Source organism: Trichogramma pretiosum, unplaced genomic scaffold (assembly GCF_000599845.2).
Source record: "Trichogramma pretiosum strain Unisexual culture from Peru unplaced genomic scaffold, Tpre_2.0 scaffold82, whole genome shotgun sequence".
Classification (NCBI taxonomy): Eukaryota; Metazoa; Arthropoda; class Insecta; order Hymenoptera; family Trichogrammatidae; genus Trichogramma; species Trichogramma pretiosum.
In genome coordinates, this window is record NW_019640889.1 from 427793 (window position 1) to 445773 (window position 17981).

The following is a 17981-nucleotide window of genomic DNA, read 5'->3' on the forward strand; positions in this document are numbered from 1 at the left end:
CGGAGATGAANTTTTTTTTTTTTGACAAAAAATATTCAGCAACTTACTGCAAGCTCCATGTAAGCTTTCATACATTATGATATTGCATTAGCGTTGCAATATAAAAATTTTACAGGATAGTAAGTTTGCAAAAAAACTTTGCAATATAGTAACATAGCAGATGAAATTCAAAATTTAAACTCTAACAATTGTTCATTAACATAATTAATATTTACAAAAAGAAATAAAATACATGATTTGCCTAAAAGTCATCCTCTTTGGGCTTGATAAACTTTGCCCTTTTTCTTCTTGGTTCTTTACTTCTGTCTGGAGTACTTTGTTCAATTTTTCTTATTGTTGTAGTTTTCACGTTGATTTTTGTTGTTGCTTGTTGATATAAGCGAGCCATTTGTTCATCTGTTACATCTTTCTGATCAACTGGTTCTTCCTTAGGTGCTCTCTTTGCCAATTCTTCTAATTCCAACATTCTTTCTAATTCTGGATTTTCTCCTTGAAAACTGAGTCTACCTTCGATTAAATCTTCACATTGAACATAACTGTTTGCAGTGATGAATTCACCTCTGCAATTGAGAAAAATTATAGAATTATCAAATATTGACACATGAAATTATATTTTAAAAAGCTTACATCAGTTCTACTCACTTTGACTTTGCAAGTTTTGCAGCATTACTAGCAAAGAAATCTTCTCCTTCCTTTTGATAGGTTTGCTGTTCTACTTTTTCCTTTGTCCTTTTCATGAACTGGTTTTACAATATAAGTGAATTAATAAACATTACGTATAATAAAGTAACGAATACCCAAACTATGAGAAAAAAAATCAACAAACCTTCATTTCCAAAATTGATTTGGACAGCTTAGCATTCTTATCTCTCATAAGGGCCATGTTTAATAATTATTGAACTGAGCAATGACAACAGTAAAATTTAAGCTTATCAAGCTAATCAAGTTGATATTGACAGAATTGAATCGGCTAACTGTTTTTTCACTTCACTCTTCACAGGTTATAAAAATTCGGAGCAGATGTAAACACACGTGAAAAAGCGACACTGTTGCTGTCTGGTCTCGAGCAGTCGCAGACATGTGCCGCTAGCAATCGGACCTCGTTGGATATCGGTGCGAGTGCGCGCTACGTCGCTCGGCATAGTAGAAACCTGCAAATCAAAAACAAATAGATGAGGCGATTTGAATGTATAACAAGTGTCAGCGAGTACTCGAGCTGTTTAACGCATGTCGTTATCACGATGCAATTCGAGCTGGCTTCGATCGCTTGAAAAATCGAACGATCTCAATGCGCCGAGAGTCAACCACCACGATCTATGGCTGTGTGTACTGCAGCAGCAGGTGCACCGAGTGCATGAGTGACCATTGCAGAACCAACCAAAACGGCCTATAACATCATGTTGATTGTGCACGATATCGTACGCGATTTCTGCAAATGACTCGCTGCGGATTGACTCACAATTGAAATATTTAATTTCAAGTTAAACAACCGAGCATTGGCAATTGCACCCCGATAGTCTCCACACCATTATCTGACATTATGATAGAATGCAGAATTGCGATATAGCAGATGGCGGTTTTGTATTCCCCCGCAGTTTGGCAGATTTACCTACGTTTTGAGAGCTGATTGTTTTTGTTGTTTTCGTGCGTTCGATCATCTACTTGTACATAGGAAAATTATGATTATTTAGATTTGTTTTGGCTTACAATTCAGAAAAAATCGCCAGGATGGAGACGGGAGTCGCGGCTGGTGCAAGGACCACACGATTTATGATGGAAGGTGTTGGTGCACGAGTTATTAGAGGTCCTGAATGGAAATGGGGAAAACAGGTTAGTTGCATATTGCATTCATTCGCGCACCAGGTTATGTAAAATTACGTATTTGTTAGTTTTTTGTTTTTTCATTGTTATGTTTACTACAATATTCTATGTGTCGAAGTTTTTCAACTGTTTCAACATGTTTACTTGGATGACAGCTTGAATACAGTAATTTTTGGTACTGATGAAACTAGAATCTAGTAGTATTTTCATAGATATGATACAATGATGTCAATGACATTCTTATCTTATTTCTCTAGGATGGTGGAGAGGGACATGTTGGCACTGTTCGAAATTTTGAATCACCTGAAGAGGTAGTCGTTGTGTGGGACAATGGCACTGCAGCTAATTATAGATGCTCGGGTGCTTTTGACTTGAGGATATTTGATTCAGCACCAACAGGTGTGAAACACGATGGAACTATGTGTGATACATGCAGACAATCACCAATTTTTGGTATAAGATTTAAATGCGCAGAGTGCAACAATTATGATTTATGTTCTATATGTTATCACGGAGATAAACATCATTTGAGGCATAGGTTTTATAGAATAACAACACCTGGAAGTGAAAGAGCACTCCTAGAGCCTAGAAGAAAATCAAAGAAGGTAGAACTTGAACTGTCACATGTTTATTGTTAATTAATTTTATATTTACACAACGCTCATTTAATTTAATATTTAGATCACCATTCGTGGCATATTCCCCGGAGCCAGAGTGGTCAGAGGCGTTGATTGGCAGTGGGAAGATCAAGATGGTGGGAATGGTCGAAGAGGAAAAGTTAATGAAATTCAGGATTGGTCTGCCACCAGTCCAAGATCAGCTGCATACGTCATTTGGGATAATAGTGCTAAAAATTTATATCGCGTGGGCTATCAAGGAATGGTAAGCCTTCATTTTAAAGTTTTTTGATTAACAGTTATGTTAAAATTATTGACATATTTATTCATTTATAGGCTGACTTGAAAGTAGTAAACGATGCAAAGGGTCATAATGTCTACAGAGACCATTTACCACTTTTGGGAGAGCAAGGATCAGGTCGATCAGGACCTCATGGTCTCCAAATTGGTGATCAGGTAGAACAAATTAGAGACTGAAACTAACTAGGCTTAATATTTGGATTATTAATTATAAAATATAATTTTTTTAGGTCAATGTTGGTTTGGACTATGAAGTTGTTAGTTTGCTCCAACAAGGACATGGTGGTTGGACAGAGGGTATGATGGAAAGTTTAAGCGCTACTGGTACAGTAGTTGGTATTGATGAAGATCATGATATAGTTGTTTCCTATCCAAGTGGGAACCGCTGGACATTTAATCCAGCTGTGTTAACTAAAGTTCCTGTGTCTGTACCATCAATAAATTCAATTTCTAATGTTCATGATCCACCATTTACTGTTGGAGATTTAGTTCAAATTTGCCCTGACTTGGATAAAATAAAATTACTCCAAAGAGGCCATGGAGAATGGGCAGAAGCTATGACTCCAGTATGTTTTTGTCATAATTTCTTTCAATTTTCGTTTATTGCTCAATATCTTTATACTTTTTTGTTTAATTTTCAGACTTTGGGGAAAATAGGTCGAGTCCAACAAATCTATCACGATGGCGATTTGAAAGTCGAAGTATGCAGCACATCCTGGACTTACAATCCACAGGCTGTGACAAAAGTTGCTAGTATAGATACCGGTACGACTGGTAATGGCAGCGGAGGTTCGTTTTTAAAATTTTCAATAAAAGCCATATGCATGCCGAGTATTTCCAAATATTTCGGTAACTTAAAATCTAATTATGCAGAACGTTTGTCAGCTCTTTTGAAGAAACTGTTCGAGACTCACGTATCTAGCGATGTGAACGAGGAATTGGTTAAAACCGCAGCGAACGGCGACCTAGCGAAATGCGAGGAATGCCTCAAACGACCCGAAGCTGACGTAAATGGAATATTTGCCGGTCATACGGCTCTCCAGGCAGCCAGTCAAAACGGCCATCTCGACGTTATTAAAATATTGCTCTTGTACAAAGCCGACGTCGAAATCGAAGTAAATAATAATGAAATTAACGGCAACTTATTTTTCATCCTCGTCGATGAGTAATGTGTTATTCTACATCGTTTGTGTGATTTCTCTCGCAGGATAAGGACGGTGACAGAGCCGTTCATCACGCCGCATTTGGAGACGAGCCGGCTGTAATATGTATGCTCGCCGGAGCGGGAGCCGACTTGAACGCCCGAAATAAAAGACGCCAAACTGCACTTCACATAGCCGTTAACAAGGGTCACGCCGGGGTCGTGAGAGCCCTGCTCGAATTCGGTTGCCACCCCAGTCTGCAGGTGAGAGATTTTTCCGCCTTTCCTTTGTCGAACTTTTTTCTCATAAAAGCTCAAATCGTTGAGCCATAAAGTAGAGCAAGCCCGAAAATTACGATCGAGCGCTCGGATATTTGTAGACGATTTGAAACAGAAATAAAGTCACTCTAAACCATGAAAAGTATCAAGATTAAAGGCGGAGATAATTTGAGCAATAGCAGATGTATATCTGCTATTCGCGATCAAAGTTAGAGGAGCGGAATTATCGATTTCCCAAAGAAGAAAACGAGGAAAGCGTGGGCCCTGAGCCGTATCGTCCTTATCGTCTGACTAGTTTCACGCTTTACTACTTATCCAATAATACCTCTTATAATCGAGTTACCTTTTTTACCGACTTGGCGCTCTCCTACACTCGCGCGCACAGCTTTTATATAGACGCGCAGACACGCGCAGGCATACCCAAGCGCCTCCTGACTTTTGATAAATATATTATTTTCGTCGAAGAGGAATTGCTAAAAATCTGCATATTACTTGTATTTTTCTCTTCCTCTTCCTCTCTCTCTGTCTACCTCGTTCGCTCTCCTTTCTCACAGCGATGACACAGAGCTATCTATATTCTCTGCCGTGGCATTTTGCCTGATAACGGCTTCCTTCTCACTCTCTCACTCTCTCTCCCCCCTTTCTCTCTTTAGCTCTCTGTGGGTAAATCCTCTTAATCCTAAAGCAGCCCATTTTTTACGTCGCGGCGTTCTAAGCTTTTCGAAACTTGGCTTTATTTTCTCTTTGGATTTTCGTGAAGCGAGAGCGCTGCGATGTCGCGCTCTCTTTCTCTTATTTATCTCGTTAAATTTATCTATTTTTTATGAATAATAAGTGCGCAGGCGCCTTTCGCAATCATTTAAACGTAACGATGGAAAATTACATATTACTATAATTGATATAACGCAGCAGCAGCCGCAGGATCCGTGCATATATATTTTCTCTACCGCACATACTCGCTACGCTACACAAGTGCGTGCGCGAGCGATAATATTTCACGGGCTTTTTACTCGTTGCAAGCTCGCTCGCGCGTTGCTCACACAACAACTTGCAATGCTTTTGTTTTGAGTTGAGTCGAGCTCGTGTATAAGCAACGCCAAACGAGAGAACGAGAGAGAGAGAAGCAATACAAAACAAAACACAGGCCGCTTGCAGTATAATTTATACTTTGCCTTGCACGCGCGAGAATAAAATGCTTATTAAAGCTTTTCTCTAGCTTCTGATGGCTAAGGCTGCGTTGCATTATACCGTGCCTACGCGCGTAGCTACAATCCAGGCAGCGCTGCAATTTATTAGTTCATCCTAGAGCGCAAGATATATGGATATTTCTTTACTGCTCTATGTTAATTTTCGGCTGTGCGCTCGAGAGAAGAGAGCGAGTGAGAGAGAGAGATATAGTTGGGAGAGAGAGATTGTAACGCACACACAAACGCCGAGCCCTGTAAGAGACGTATGTGTCCTAAATTGTAACTTTTGTCCTCGTCGCTCGCGTCGAGCGATGACTTCGCTCACCCACCCTCCCTCTGTGCGCCTGCATGCGTAATTAGAAATTACAAGACCAACTTTGCCCTCGTGCTGAAGTTAAAGCGAATATGCATATTCCGAGCTGATATAGTGAGACGAGTTGAATATCGTCGACCTTGCCGACGCTGCTGCTGTTGGGAGGAGGGGGCAGCTCTGCAGGAGGGAGGAAAAAAATCCAGCAATTCGATCACTCAAAATTCAGCGACTGTATCGTGTTTCGAACTTTCCCCAAGACTCTTCTTTTCGTGCTTAACTTTCGTCTCGTTTCTTTTGCTTTTTGTTGGACATAGCTTTGCCTTTTTCGCGAAGCATGTATCGCGTAAATACTCGCACACACACTCACAAACAGCGAGTTTTTGCAAATACTTTAATCTTCAATCTCTTCGTCTGCTTACTTTCAGCTTGCTTCGTTGTTGTTGTTGTTGTTTTTTTTTGCGGTTGTATCTTCCTCCAATATATAGTCGCTTCGCTGTATAGTGAAGCAGCTATGCACACTTTTATTTTTATTCTGACGCGAGAGTATCTAGATTGAGAGGGCAAAAAAGAGTTTGCTACTCTCGCGCGCGCGCTCACTCGCGTTGAAAATCCCATTGTTTCTCGGGGAAAAATAAAGTTCGAAATATTCTCCTGCTTAAAAAAGTCTCCTCGACTTTATATAATGCACTATACGCATCTGGTCGCCTCTTGTGCGTCTAATTCCGCTTCATTTTTTTCTCGCGCTCGTCTTTTTCTCTACACGCTACCTGTTATATGGTTCTAACGCGTTGCCGGCCGTTGGCGTATGTGTATGTGTGTATACGAGTTTGTACATATATAATGGAGGAAATTGGGTTGCGAATCTTTGTATACTATACTATACGTGCAACAAGAAAGTTTGCACTGGATAATAATGTTTGCTATATGTGTATAAGTTTGGTATGTGCACTCGCGAGAGTGTGTGAGAGAGAGAATTCGAGGCTAGTCTACCGCTCTCCACTATATACTGCCTCTGTCGGTTATCGCTTTAATTTATCCCGAAATTCTCCATTGTCTCTTTCTCTCGCTCTCTGCTGTGTGTGTATGTGTGTGTGTGTAGGTGCGTGTGGCTGTGTGTTTGTGTGTTTGGCATAGATAAGTTACGCGAGCGCGCGCCCGAAAGCTCGTTCGTTGAGTTCGTTCAGGCTGCTGCTGCTGCAATAGTCGCAGCAGCAGCAGCAGCTCGTTGTCTCTGCGGATGATGTGAATGCTACTGCTTCTATACCAATTCTAAACCCAAGCTCCCACCAAGCTCTGCTCTCACTTTCCAAGTAAACTACAGGATTTATCGGCTTGATTCTCTCTCTCTCTCTCTCCCTGTATCTGTCTCTCAGTCACGCGTGTGTATATACTGTACTATATAACGCGAGCGAATTCGCGCTCCGAGCAGGCGAGCGGCAGTCCCGAAAAGTTAATTAATTTATTGGATTTACTTGCGCGGTGCTCACGATGCACGTTAAGGTGTGCAAAACAAATTTGTTACGCTTGATCTCGCCCGCAGCTCGTACATTACGGTGGGCGGCTCTCTCTCTCTCTCTCTCTCTCTCTCTTCGAGCTGTCGTTGGCAAAATAATCACCCCCGCGACGACGACGACGACGACGACTATCATCCTTTCTCGGCGATTATTATTATCGTCTTCTTCGTCGTCGTTATCATTATCATTGTTATCATTATTATCTTGCATATAATAATAATAATAGTAATAATAATGTGCATGTGTATGCGATTTTCGTTTCAAACGCAGGATTCGGAAGGTGACACGCCGCTACACGACGCCATATCGAAGAAGCGCGACGACATGCTGGCTGTGCTGCTGGATCATGCGGCTGACATCACTCTCACCAACAACAATGGCTTCAATGCACTGCACCACGCCGCACTCCGAGGAAATCCAAGGTAAGGAAGAATATATACACGTGCGATTATATACCTATAGATATGATATCGACGATACATGCCGCATGAGCGAGCTCGATGAGGCTGACGCGCGCCACCACCCAGGGATATATTATAATACGTATCAAATCGTTTTTCAATATAATATATGCGCGCTTATGCGTGCGAAATTTCGATGGCGCTCGCTCGCTCGCAAAAAAGAAGAAAAATAAACACGTAGGGAATGCAGGTATGTGCGGGAGAGCTGCAGGAGTCGAGAGAAATAGCGCGCGTGAGTCGCCTTATCGCGCTTATTCTGCTTGCATAATCGATCGTTATTTGACGTTTTTATCGGAGAAAACGTTGTCGCGTATCGGGGCCCATAATTACATAGATATGCGACGACAGCAGCAGCAGCAGCAGCAACGTACATTTTATTAGGTAGCTCCAAGTAAGACGACGACGACGGTGAAAAGTTTCTTTCATTTTTTTTCCTACGTAAACATATATATCTATCGTAATATGTATACAGAGTTATAGCGGTAGCTGTGGCCCGTGCAGCTGCAGACTTCTCGCGCATCACTTAGCTTTTGCTCTCGCTCTCTCTCTCACTCTCCCTGTCGCTCGCGAGGCCGCAACGTCGTTCTTCGAGCTTGTATCGCTGTATATAGCAGTATAGGTATACGCGCGACGAAACCAGAAACTTACCTTTTAGCATAAAAACTCGAACTGCGCTGTAGGTACGGCGTAGGTACGGAGCGAGCGAGCGAGCGAACGAACGAAAGAAGAAAAAAGTCGTGAGCGACGTTGAAATCGAAGAAGCTCGAGAGAGCGCGAGAGGCTGGCTTGGCTGGCTTCGAGTATATGAAAAATGGAAGAAAACTAATTCTTCGCTGGGGAGCTGCTGCTTGCGCTCGTGCGCGAATTTTATCGGTTGATGAGAGCCGTCGCTCGTAAAATTCAAATTTTGCCGGCGCGTAGCAATTGCGCACGCACTCGTAAATGGCAATGTATAAATACGCTCGCAAGTATATAAAAGGCCCCTCCGCGCGCGAACAAGCTGACGAATCTTTAACGCGTCGACGATTTAAAAGGCAGCGGTAGAATCCGAAGCAGCAGCAGCAGCTACACAATAACAAAACGTTATTACGATATATATACGTGGAAATATATGTGCCGGGCGCGCTGCATAAAATCCGCATCCCGTGCATACTCTTGCTCTGCACGGCTCGTGTGTCTCGTGCTGAGCGCATTCGATCCCAGGCCCTGGCTGTGTAGCACAGCTACTACGAGCTTCGTGTACGTGTGTTATAATACGTGCAGAAGCAGCAGCAGCAGCAACGGCGGCGCACGTATGTGTGTGCGAGCTTGCAAGGCTGAGGCAGCTATCCTTCGCAAAAGTTTACTATCTTTACATTTACGTCGAAAAGTCAGGAAGGAAGAATTTATGGCCTTCTTTTCGTCTTTTGTCATATCCGCCCCCGCCTGCTGCCGCTGCTGCTGCTGCTACTCCGCTCCGCTTCGCTCTAGCTCGCTCGTGCTTGCGCTTTATCCACACCCCTACTGAGAAACTCGGCTCACGTTTGTATCCTGGGCTGGCTGGCTGGCTGGCTGGCTGTGCGCTGGCGCTCTGGCTGCTGCTGCTGCTGCTGCTGCCGCTTCCACTGCTACGTGTCGCGAAATTCCGAGCAGCAGCAGCAACAGCAGCAGCAGAAAGTGTAGGGAAAAAAATTTTAATCGTGTCTAGAATGCAGCACACAATCTCTAGCCCTACCTATATGTAGGATGTAAGAGGGAAAAAATGTCTAAGGCACACATGTATATATTTACACGCATACGTACGTGTATTATTATACATGTAGCGGTGCTGCTGCATGTGGCCTATATATTACATAACTCTGATTTTTGCATCGGTGTGTTGTGTTTGTGCGTCTGTGCGTGTGCACGAGGATCGATTGTATTAAGATATATATATTGTACGCGCCGAGAGAGATATTATAGAATTTCGTATATGTGGCATATCTCCTTCTCTTCCGGGTATGGTCTGTGGAACGGGCGAGAGAGAGAGAGAGATATTCCTCTATTCACGGCTATACCAAGATTACAACAATCCTATATCGATCCTATATATACATTCATACATCTGTGTATCTATATCGATGCACGCGAATCCAGATCTGCGCCTTGCTTACGTACACTCCGATAAGCTAGCCCGAGAAATATACGTAATGCAATGCTTTTACTCCTCCTTCGAATCCCGTGCCTCGTTTCTCTCCCGCAGATAAATCGACGATCGGGTCGGGCAACGAGCTGCTGCGGTGGCATTATCATTTCGACTCTTTCATTTTGTGCATCTCTCTCTGCAGCAGCAGCTCGCTTGCAAGGATTTTCTCCTTTCGCGCGTGCAATTTTTTTTTTTTTTTTTCAAAAATGTGTAACGCGCGTGTGGCATATTAAATCTTCGTTCTTGATACGGGCACCCGCCACGTCATTGTAATGCGCAGCGTCAAGAGAGAGAAAGAGAGAGAAACATCCAGACTATGCAGACAGATAGAGACAGGCAAACAGACAGTTGAGCGGGGGAGCAAGAGGAGGAGGAAGGCAGAAAAAGCGCCCGAGAGAGATAGAGGATAGGGTAATTTCGTCGGGGCCGAAAGTCTGTTTCTTCTGTGCATCATTATCCGCGTTTGGCCAAATATATAATGCTATGCTGCTTCTTCTCCTTCGTGCGGATATGTTTTGTACATTCGTACATTTGTAAGTAGACGCGTGTGTCTTCTTATAAATTCAAAGCGGAATTTCTAGCTTAATTCAAAGAAATTTTTCCTTTGAAAATTATGCAAATTTCTTCCTTACTCGCTCTCTCGCTTTTCTCTCTCTCTCTTTCTCTTCCAAAGTAAGCTCCAAGATTTGTCTAGGCGACGAAACACACTACCACTGCGGCAGATATTACCTACAGCTCGAGAGTATGCACGCGCGTGTGTGTGTGCGCGCGCGAGCTGCACAGTTATGTGCACACGGCAGAAACTATATTTCCTGCTACTGGGGCGTATATTTACACGGAGATGATACTGCTGTACTGCACATTGTCATTTATCCTGATTTTGCGCCCGAGTTTAGCCTCCTCCTCCTCCTCCCCCGAGTTGAAGCAGCGGCGGCGGCGGCGGTGGTGGCGGTGGCTGCGGAGGTAGAGAAGCTTCTCTATCTCGTGCGCCGTTGTGTACACACATTTTCGTCCCTGTGCACGTGTATATATAACTAACGCTATGCTACTCCGTACTATATATACGCATAATAATGCTGCAGCTGGGTAACACGGGCGCTCGCGTACTATATATGCAGGTAAATTCAAAGAGACAATTGCAATTTGCAAATACTGCCGGGTCCTGACGCGGGCAAAGATAGGGCGGGCAAGGGAACGTGCAAAGTTTTTATTTTCTGAATTACACGAGTAATTACTTTCGGCGCTGTATGTGCGCGCACACACACAGACAGATATATACATGAGCTGCGGTCTCGAACTCGTTGCATACTAAATCAATGCCAAGCGATATAATTAAAGGTCGAAAAATTTTCAATGTTAGCCCCCCCCGTGCGAAGGTATAATTAAAAGGATTCCAGCTTCTTTTTACATAAACTAAATAACTTTTCCAATTAGGTCCAATTATTCAGCATTTAGCCGTCGTTTCTTCTTTTCCACGTCTGCTGCAGTAGTAGTAGTAGTAGTAGTAATAGACGGAAAAGAGAGAAGGAGTCGGAGCTTCAGCAAGAAGAAGTACAGGCTATAAAGGCTTCCCAGCTCGCGTTCGTTTTCTGCAGCGGACGCAGTAGTCCTCCTTAAAAAGACATAAGATTCCGCGGAAAGTAAAAAGTAAATTTTACCGCGCGAATGTGGCAAAAGTTCACCTCCTTTTAATGCGCCCCGTGTCCTTATACGGCTATCTCTCTCCTTCTCCCTCGATGTAACTATTCACATGTGTTATACGCGCGTGGGTGAATCACACTGCAGTGTGTATAAACCTTGCACTGATACTCGCGCTAACAAATTGAATATCTACGTCGTACGTGTACGCGCGTTGCAGAGGTGAGCTCGTGTTCTTTTCTTCTTTTTATTTTTTTTTATACGCGTACGTAAAAATCCCTTCTCCGGTATAGAGGCATGGCAGGCAGGCAGGCACACGCGCGCGAGGCGACGACGAGGAAAAAACGCTGAAAACCACTTTTGGATATTGCTTGGAGCTGCGTTTTCGCGCGCGCTTGCGATCGTAACAACAAAAACGCGCGCGCGGAAAGAAAACAAAAGCTAGCATAAAAGCGATGGGCAAAATCTGTCATTGGGTTAAGGCCTCCTATGCGATAAAAAAAGAAGAAAGAAGAGGGAGGTATGGAAGAATACGCAATGAACGAGACGGCAGCGGGTCGTGTGCAGCGCGCGAGAATCTTTGGCGAACATTCGGTTGGATGCTCGATTCACGCCTCGTCACAATGGACTCGCAGAGCTCTCTCTTTCTCTCTCTTTCTGCGCGGCAAGAAAATAAAACATTATACACAATGAAAAGTGGCCATCGCCGAGCAGCGGCAGAGCGCTCGTGGATTTTTTTCTTCCTTTATCTATTTTTCCGTTTTTCTTGTTTTTTTTTTGTTATTCTGAAGTTGCTGCTGGGAATGGCTTGTTTACGAGGAAAAATAGCGCCACTCGAGAGGCAGCAGCAGCAACGGCAACAGCAGCAGTCGCGGCAGTAGTTGTGACGTTCTGTAGCCGAAGGCGCATCGAGAGCCTCGCGAGAGAGAGAGACAGAGAGATAGAGAGCGAGAGGTTGGAGGAAAATCACGATTTTACTTGCGCTCCTTATACACACACAAATGGCTTTGGTTATTTCGGGGGTCTCGGTATATATATAGGTAAAAGATGGGTATAGGCAGCTCCTAACGTTAAGAGGATTTTCTTCTCTCTCTCTCTCGCTCTCTCTTCCTCATCTCTTTTGCAGGTGCCCAATAGCTCTTTGATATATAAAGCGTTTTCCGCCCAGGCGACGGCAAAATAGAGGGAGAGAGAGAGAGGCAAGAGGCCAGCTCTGCAGGGACGACAAGCTGCAGCGGCCTCATCCTCGTTATAGGTTGTTTCTTCCATCATATTATACGCGAGACTTTATGCAGCAGCACCAGCACCAGAGGCGGTGGAAGCAGCAGCAGCAGCAGATCGGGTCCCGCAGGCAATGCAGTTTTATCCCAGTGGCATCGTTACGCTTACTGCACTCTATTTACTCGGCGCTCGGCTATATACAGTCATGTGTTTTGTGGATAAACTCGGGTAACGACGATCTTGGGGGGATTGCCCCGCCTGCACCGCAGCAGCAGCAGCAACAGCAGCAGCAGCCCTGTTCCACTCGATGCTTGTAATTGTATCGTTCGGCCTTATTTCTTGCCGCCGCCCCTGCTGCTGCTCCTGTTTTTTTCTCCTCTCATTTGTTCGATCCTTGTAGCGAGGCAAGCGCGCATGCGACCCACGAGGCCACGGGGATGCGCGCATGCGGATGAGAAAAATAAAAAACAAAAAAAGGAGGAGGAGAGAGAGAGAGACGATATCTCGTCGACGGTCGCACCAACGAAATAATTAAAATTGCGACTAGTTAGTCCGGCTTTTCGAAAGGAAGTGAGGCAAGCGCGCACGAGATACAACTTTTCACCTATGTTATAATTAATAAGCAGGAGCAACAGCAGCAGCAGCGGCTCAGCGCGCGGGAAAACATCGGCGCGCGCTACCTACACACAAGTTGGCAGTTCGCTCGCGCGTCTTAACTTTTAATTATTGCGAATAAATATATGAAGCCGCTGCTCCTGCTGATATATTATATATCATAGTGTGCAGCCGCACACGCGTTGCGCACGTGACTGAATAGTATCGGGACATTATTGGATAATTAAAAGCCTCGAGGCCTTGGCGCCCGTATTATCACTTCGCATTTTTATTTCCTTCTTTCTTCTTGTTCGATATGCTTTTTCTCTCTCTCTGTCTCTTGGAAGCTCGCACAATTATTTAATAATACGTCGAGGCGTGCATTGAAAATTGCTGCTCCACGAGACGCAGCGACACGACAAGTTTTCCTCTCGCTCTCTCTCTCCATCGACGTTGATTATGACTCGGCGCTCGAAAGTTTTTCGCTCCGGCTGTTGGCGCGATTCGATATATATCACATCACAACAACGTGCATAACTCTTTCTTCTTTGTCGAGCCTCTCGCTCTCTCGCGGTGTGGAAATTGGCCGCTTAACAAAAAGCAGAGACTCCTCCTCCTCCTCCACCCTCTTGCCTCTTGCCTCTCGTCCGCGATGATCGATGTTGCAGCCAGCAGGCGCATATATTCGCGTATCCGCGTGTGTAACGTATAGGCGCGGCGAAAACGCGAGGCCCAGCCAAATAAGTTGCCGAACTAATTTCCAACGAGTAAATAAGCTATTACGGAGGTTTTATGTCGTCGTCGTCGTCGTCGTCGTCGTAGCAACGATACACCCCGAACATCAATTCGAATGTTGTGCTCTCGTACCACATACATATATATAGGACTTGGTAGCTGAAGCTCCAAGATAACTTGAGAAAACTATTTTCCAAGATTCTTATATACAGAGGCCGCGGTGTATGTATAGTTACGCTGCAGTAGCAGCAGCAGCGAGACTTTGCACTCCTCTCTACTCTGCGCGGAGCGTTGATCTTGACAAATATATATGGCCCTCTCTACACAGTCCCGGTGCTGCGCTAGATTGACTTTGAGTATAGTTTAAGGACGACGTTGCACGAGAGAGAGAGAGAGAGAGAGAGAGAACGAGAAGCCCCGGCCTCGTTTCCTCCCAGCGAGAAAGCTACCCGAGAGTTTGGCCAAGTGTGATGCTATACACCACCGCTGACGCTACTGTGCTGTTAAGATTTTTAATGAATTTTATACCGAGCTCGACTCGAACTCGGAGCTCTGCAGCTAGCTCGTACACTATACGGACGAGTATAATGCGATATATATAAGGGCACGTAATCGTCGCTCAAGCCACAACTGCACTTAAACTGCCCGAGAGAGAGAGAGAGAGAGAGAGCAGTGAGAGAGAGACCAGTCTGGCGTCGTTGATGCCCCCGTACATTGCATTATATTATACGGAGAGTAGTGTACAACGTAATGGGTGGGAAAGAAAAGAAAATTAGCCCTGGACGAGCCATCCGCAGCAGCAGCAGCATTGAATGGCAATTGTATTCTCTCTCGCTCGTGAGCTCGAGCGCGCGTGGCGCAGTCATAGGATTCCTCCTCGGGACATTAAGCATCTCTCTCTCTCATCCCTCCTGGTGGCGCGCAATTATAAAGCTTTCACACTCGTGCCAAGCCGAGCTCACGGTCCATTCTGACTCACACTCACACACAGGTACGATTGTACACATGTACGTATATAAATCAGCTACGGTCAAAAGCGGCCTCCCACGTGTGTAGCACACACACATGCACAGTGCGAGAGAGAGAATGAGCGTGGGGGGCAATTACACTAGAGCGTCTGATTATACTACTAGCATTGATCGAGGGGGATGCATATAACGCGGCCGCTTCTCTCTAGCGGCAACCCCAATCTACATACATTTACATGGTGGCGATTTTAAAGCTTCGTATACGCGCGACGCCGCCCCTCTCGTTTGCTGGGGCAGCGCGACGACCGCGGTATGGTGTGCGTTTCGCGCACAGCTGGACTACTCGTACACGGCGTATAGTAGCCTAGCAGAGTTCTCCATCCCTTCATAGCTCTCTCACTCTCTTTTCTCTCTCGCGTACTTTTGAGTTAAGCTTTTTTCGGAATATTTTTCGAGGATCGTTCAGCGACGTGGCCTGTTTGATTATGGATTTTACTCTTGAAAAAGTAGGGATTTTTTTCACGTCCAACGCCAGGCCTAATGGCTGGATACTTACTGCTGCTGTATGTGTGTATACGCTGGATTGCTATAAATATAGGCTAGAGCGCACGACTCGATGTGCGATAAAAACTGATCACAAAAAAGAGAGAAGAAAAAGAAGAGGAGAGTGAGAGAGAGAGAGAGAGAGTATGGCAGATAGAATAGCCTCAATCAACCTGGTTTTTTTTCTCTCCCTTTCACCTCTTCTCTTCACCGTGCCTTACCTTGCGTACTCGTCCCCTCATTTTCCCCCATTCCCCCTATTCACCTTTTAGCCTGGCTTCGAGCTTTTTTCTTTTCGAGTCCAAGTGTGGATTAGAAATTCAGGTGATGCAGTCGCCGTCAGTAGTATAGCCAAGTAGTTTTATCTCCCTCTCTCGCTCCAAGGTCTTATACCTTCCATGAATCCACGATTACTTCATTTTGAGCGCTTCTTCTTCTTCTTCTTCTTCTTCTTCTTCTTCTTCTTCTTCTTCTTCTTCCACTTCTGCTATTACTACTACTTGGTTTTCTTGCTCTGCGCCTCTCGCTCGCCTCTCTCTCTTTCTCTTTCTTAAAGCTATACCCCTCCACTTTGGAAAATTAACTTGGCAAAAGTCTAAAGTAAGCCACCGCTTAATTAACGTTACCTCGTCGTCAGGCCTCGCACTCGAAAGGATCTCTTTGGACTGCGGGGTGGTGAAGAAGGAGAAGGAGGGGTGAAGGGTGGTGCTGCGTTAGCGAGGCTTCTCTCTCATGAAATGTTTTCATATATAAATATATAACTACGTAGGCGCGTTTAATCAATCCGCGTGCTACAACGGCAAAGAAAAGTGGAACACCACGGCGGAAAGATGTAATCTCGATGGCACACGCGTGCATACACATATACTATATACACCCTTCACTCGTGTCATGTTTATTCAAGTACATAATATATGTGTACGTGCCACACACTCGCACACACACATCGTTCTCGCGCACGCAGAGATAATAACATGGCTCGTGTGTTTGTATGCATATAGATCTAGTACAGCTTGTCTCTCTCTCTCTCCCTTTTTATCTTTCGCCCTTTCTCTCTCGCACTCCTTGAGACATGTACGGACTGGCACACATAAAAGGTGATGGCTATCCTCATATAATCATGATTTTTCTGGATAAAAATTTTTTTTTCCTTCCTTCCGTCCTTCCTCTCTTTCTCTCCCTCTTCTTCTCTTTTTCTCGCTCTCTCTTTCTCTCTCTCTGTCTTGGTATACAGAGAAAATTTGAGAAAGAGAGAGAGAGAGAGGGCCAAGAGACGACGGCTTGGATAGCGCCCAAAGCGTAACGAAGGCCGCCGCCGCCTGTGCACCGCGCGCACACACCCGCATTGCTCTTTTTCTTCTTCCTTTCTTTTTTCTTTCTCTCTTTATAATATACACGCTTCGCTGACTCGCCTTTTCCCACCGATAAGAACTGTGTGCAGAAAATAAAAAAGAAGCCGAGAGAGTGAGCGAGAGCGACCCACACGGGCGCAAGCGAGCGAGCGAGAGGCTCTATGGAATCGCTCGAGTTTAAATGTTTTATTTTTATATGAATAATTGGAAAGTTTTTTAATATAAATGAAGTTGTGTGCGCTCGCTTGTACGTGTGCGTCCGTGTACGTGTACGTGTACTGCGGGGGTGTATAGGTATGTTGCTTCGTCGTCGTCGTCGTCGCTGCTACTGCTGCTACTACTAACGCGCACCAACTGTCGCTTATTGTTCTCTCGCTAGTCGGAGCTGTACGCAGAGTAAGATTTTGAATAATGCATCGTTCGTGATTTGCATGAACGCTTGTCATTATTGGTCTTCAAGAGTAAGAGAGAGAGAGAGAAAAGGATAGAGATAGAAAGCGAATATATAGCAGGCTGCATTTCTCTTTGTAAGTAAGGCAGAGAAGAAGAAGACGATCGAAGGGGGAGGAGTAGGGAAGAAAAAAAAAAGAGAAGCAGCGGAGCTAGGAGCCAAGAGATGCTGATTTCGACGAGCGAAGTGCTTCATTTTATTTCACTATATACACTTCTGCTACTCCCGTGACATAATGCATAAAGGAAATTCGATTCGATTTCCTCTCGCTCTCTCTTTCTCTCTCACTCGGCTATCTCTTTCTCCGAGCCTTTCGACGCACAGGAGCTAAATCACACCGTATATTGCCGATAGAGAGCGAGAGAGACGCTACATATATAATGAAAAGTCCTTATTGCCTAGCTTATACGCGGCGCATAATTATTCGCCATTATTAGCACGAATATAGCCTTTTTCTCAATATCCAGCAGAGCTCGGCCACGACGCGGTGCTAGGCGCGCGCGCGCACATCAGAGCTGCTGCTGCTGCGCCGAGCTCTAATTCTGCTGCTTCCTCTATGATGAAATATTCAACGGCGAAGTCAACGCGCGCGCGACATCGATCCTCTACGTCGACGCACAGAGACGACACATTTTATATACAATTTCACATATTATGCGTGCGGGTGCCGAGCAGCAGCAGC

At 44.8% G+C, this 17981-nt stretch overlaps 2 protein-coding genes across 3 annotated transcripts in view; one reads left to right on the forward strand and one right to left on the reverse strand.

Moving 5' to 3' along the window:
* Positions 1 to 11: 11 nt before the first annotated feature.
* Positions 12 to 919, reverse strand: LOC106650112 (M-phase phosphoprotein 6). Its single transcript, XM_014367932.2, has 3 exons — positions 827 to 919; positions 643 to 740; positions 12 to 560 (listed from the first exon to the last, which is right to left on the reverse strand). Exons 1-3 carry the CDS (start codon positions 881 to 883, stop codon positions 242 to 244), a joined length of 474 nt encoding a protein of 157 aa, XP_014223418.1. The 5' UTR covers positions 884 to 919; the 3' UTR covers positions 12 to 241.
* A 225-nt stretch (positions 920 to 1144) lies between these two features.
* The window catches only part of LOC106650113 (E3 ubiquitin-protein ligase MIB1), a 72979-nt gene continuing 56142 nt past the window's right edge, over positions 1145 to 17981 (forward strand). The window contains exons 1-9 of one of the 2 annotated variants that reach the window (XM_023457649.1): positions 1729 to 1830; positions 2079 to 2426; positions 2503 to 2703; positions 2775 to 2894; positions 2969 to 3304; positions 3380 to 3527; positions 3612 to 3853; positions 3946 to 4143; positions 7443 to 7594. In XM_023457649.1, coding sequence (XP_023313417.1) covers positions 1729 to 1830; positions 2079 to 2426; positions 2503 to 2703; positions 2775 to 2894; positions 2969 to 3304; positions 3380 to 3527; positions 3612 to 3853; positions 3946 to 4143; positions 7443 to 7594 — 1847 coding nt within the window. Of the gene's footprint in view, positions 1831 to 2078; positions 2427 to 2502; positions 2704 to 2774; positions 2895 to 2968; positions 3305 to 3379; positions 3854 to 3945; positions 4144 to 7442; positions 7595 to 17981 lie in introns of both variants that reach the window. The other variant, XM_023457648.1, reaches the window with a different exon arrangement.

Bases quoted from the DNA above. Each gene is read 5' to 3' on its own strand.
- LOC106650112 (XM_014367932.2), bottom strand. From the start codon at position 883: ATGGCCCTTATGAGAGATAAGAATGCTAAGCTGTCCAAATCAATTTTG. The intron at 741-826 runs GTTTGTTGATTT...TTGTAAAACCAG, and splicing joins AATCAATTTTGGAAATGAAG to TTCATGAAAAGGACAAAGGA. The intron at 561-642 runs GTGAGTAGAACT...TCTCAATTGCAG, and splicing joins GCAAAACTTGCAAAGTCAAA to AGGTGAATTCATCACTGCAA.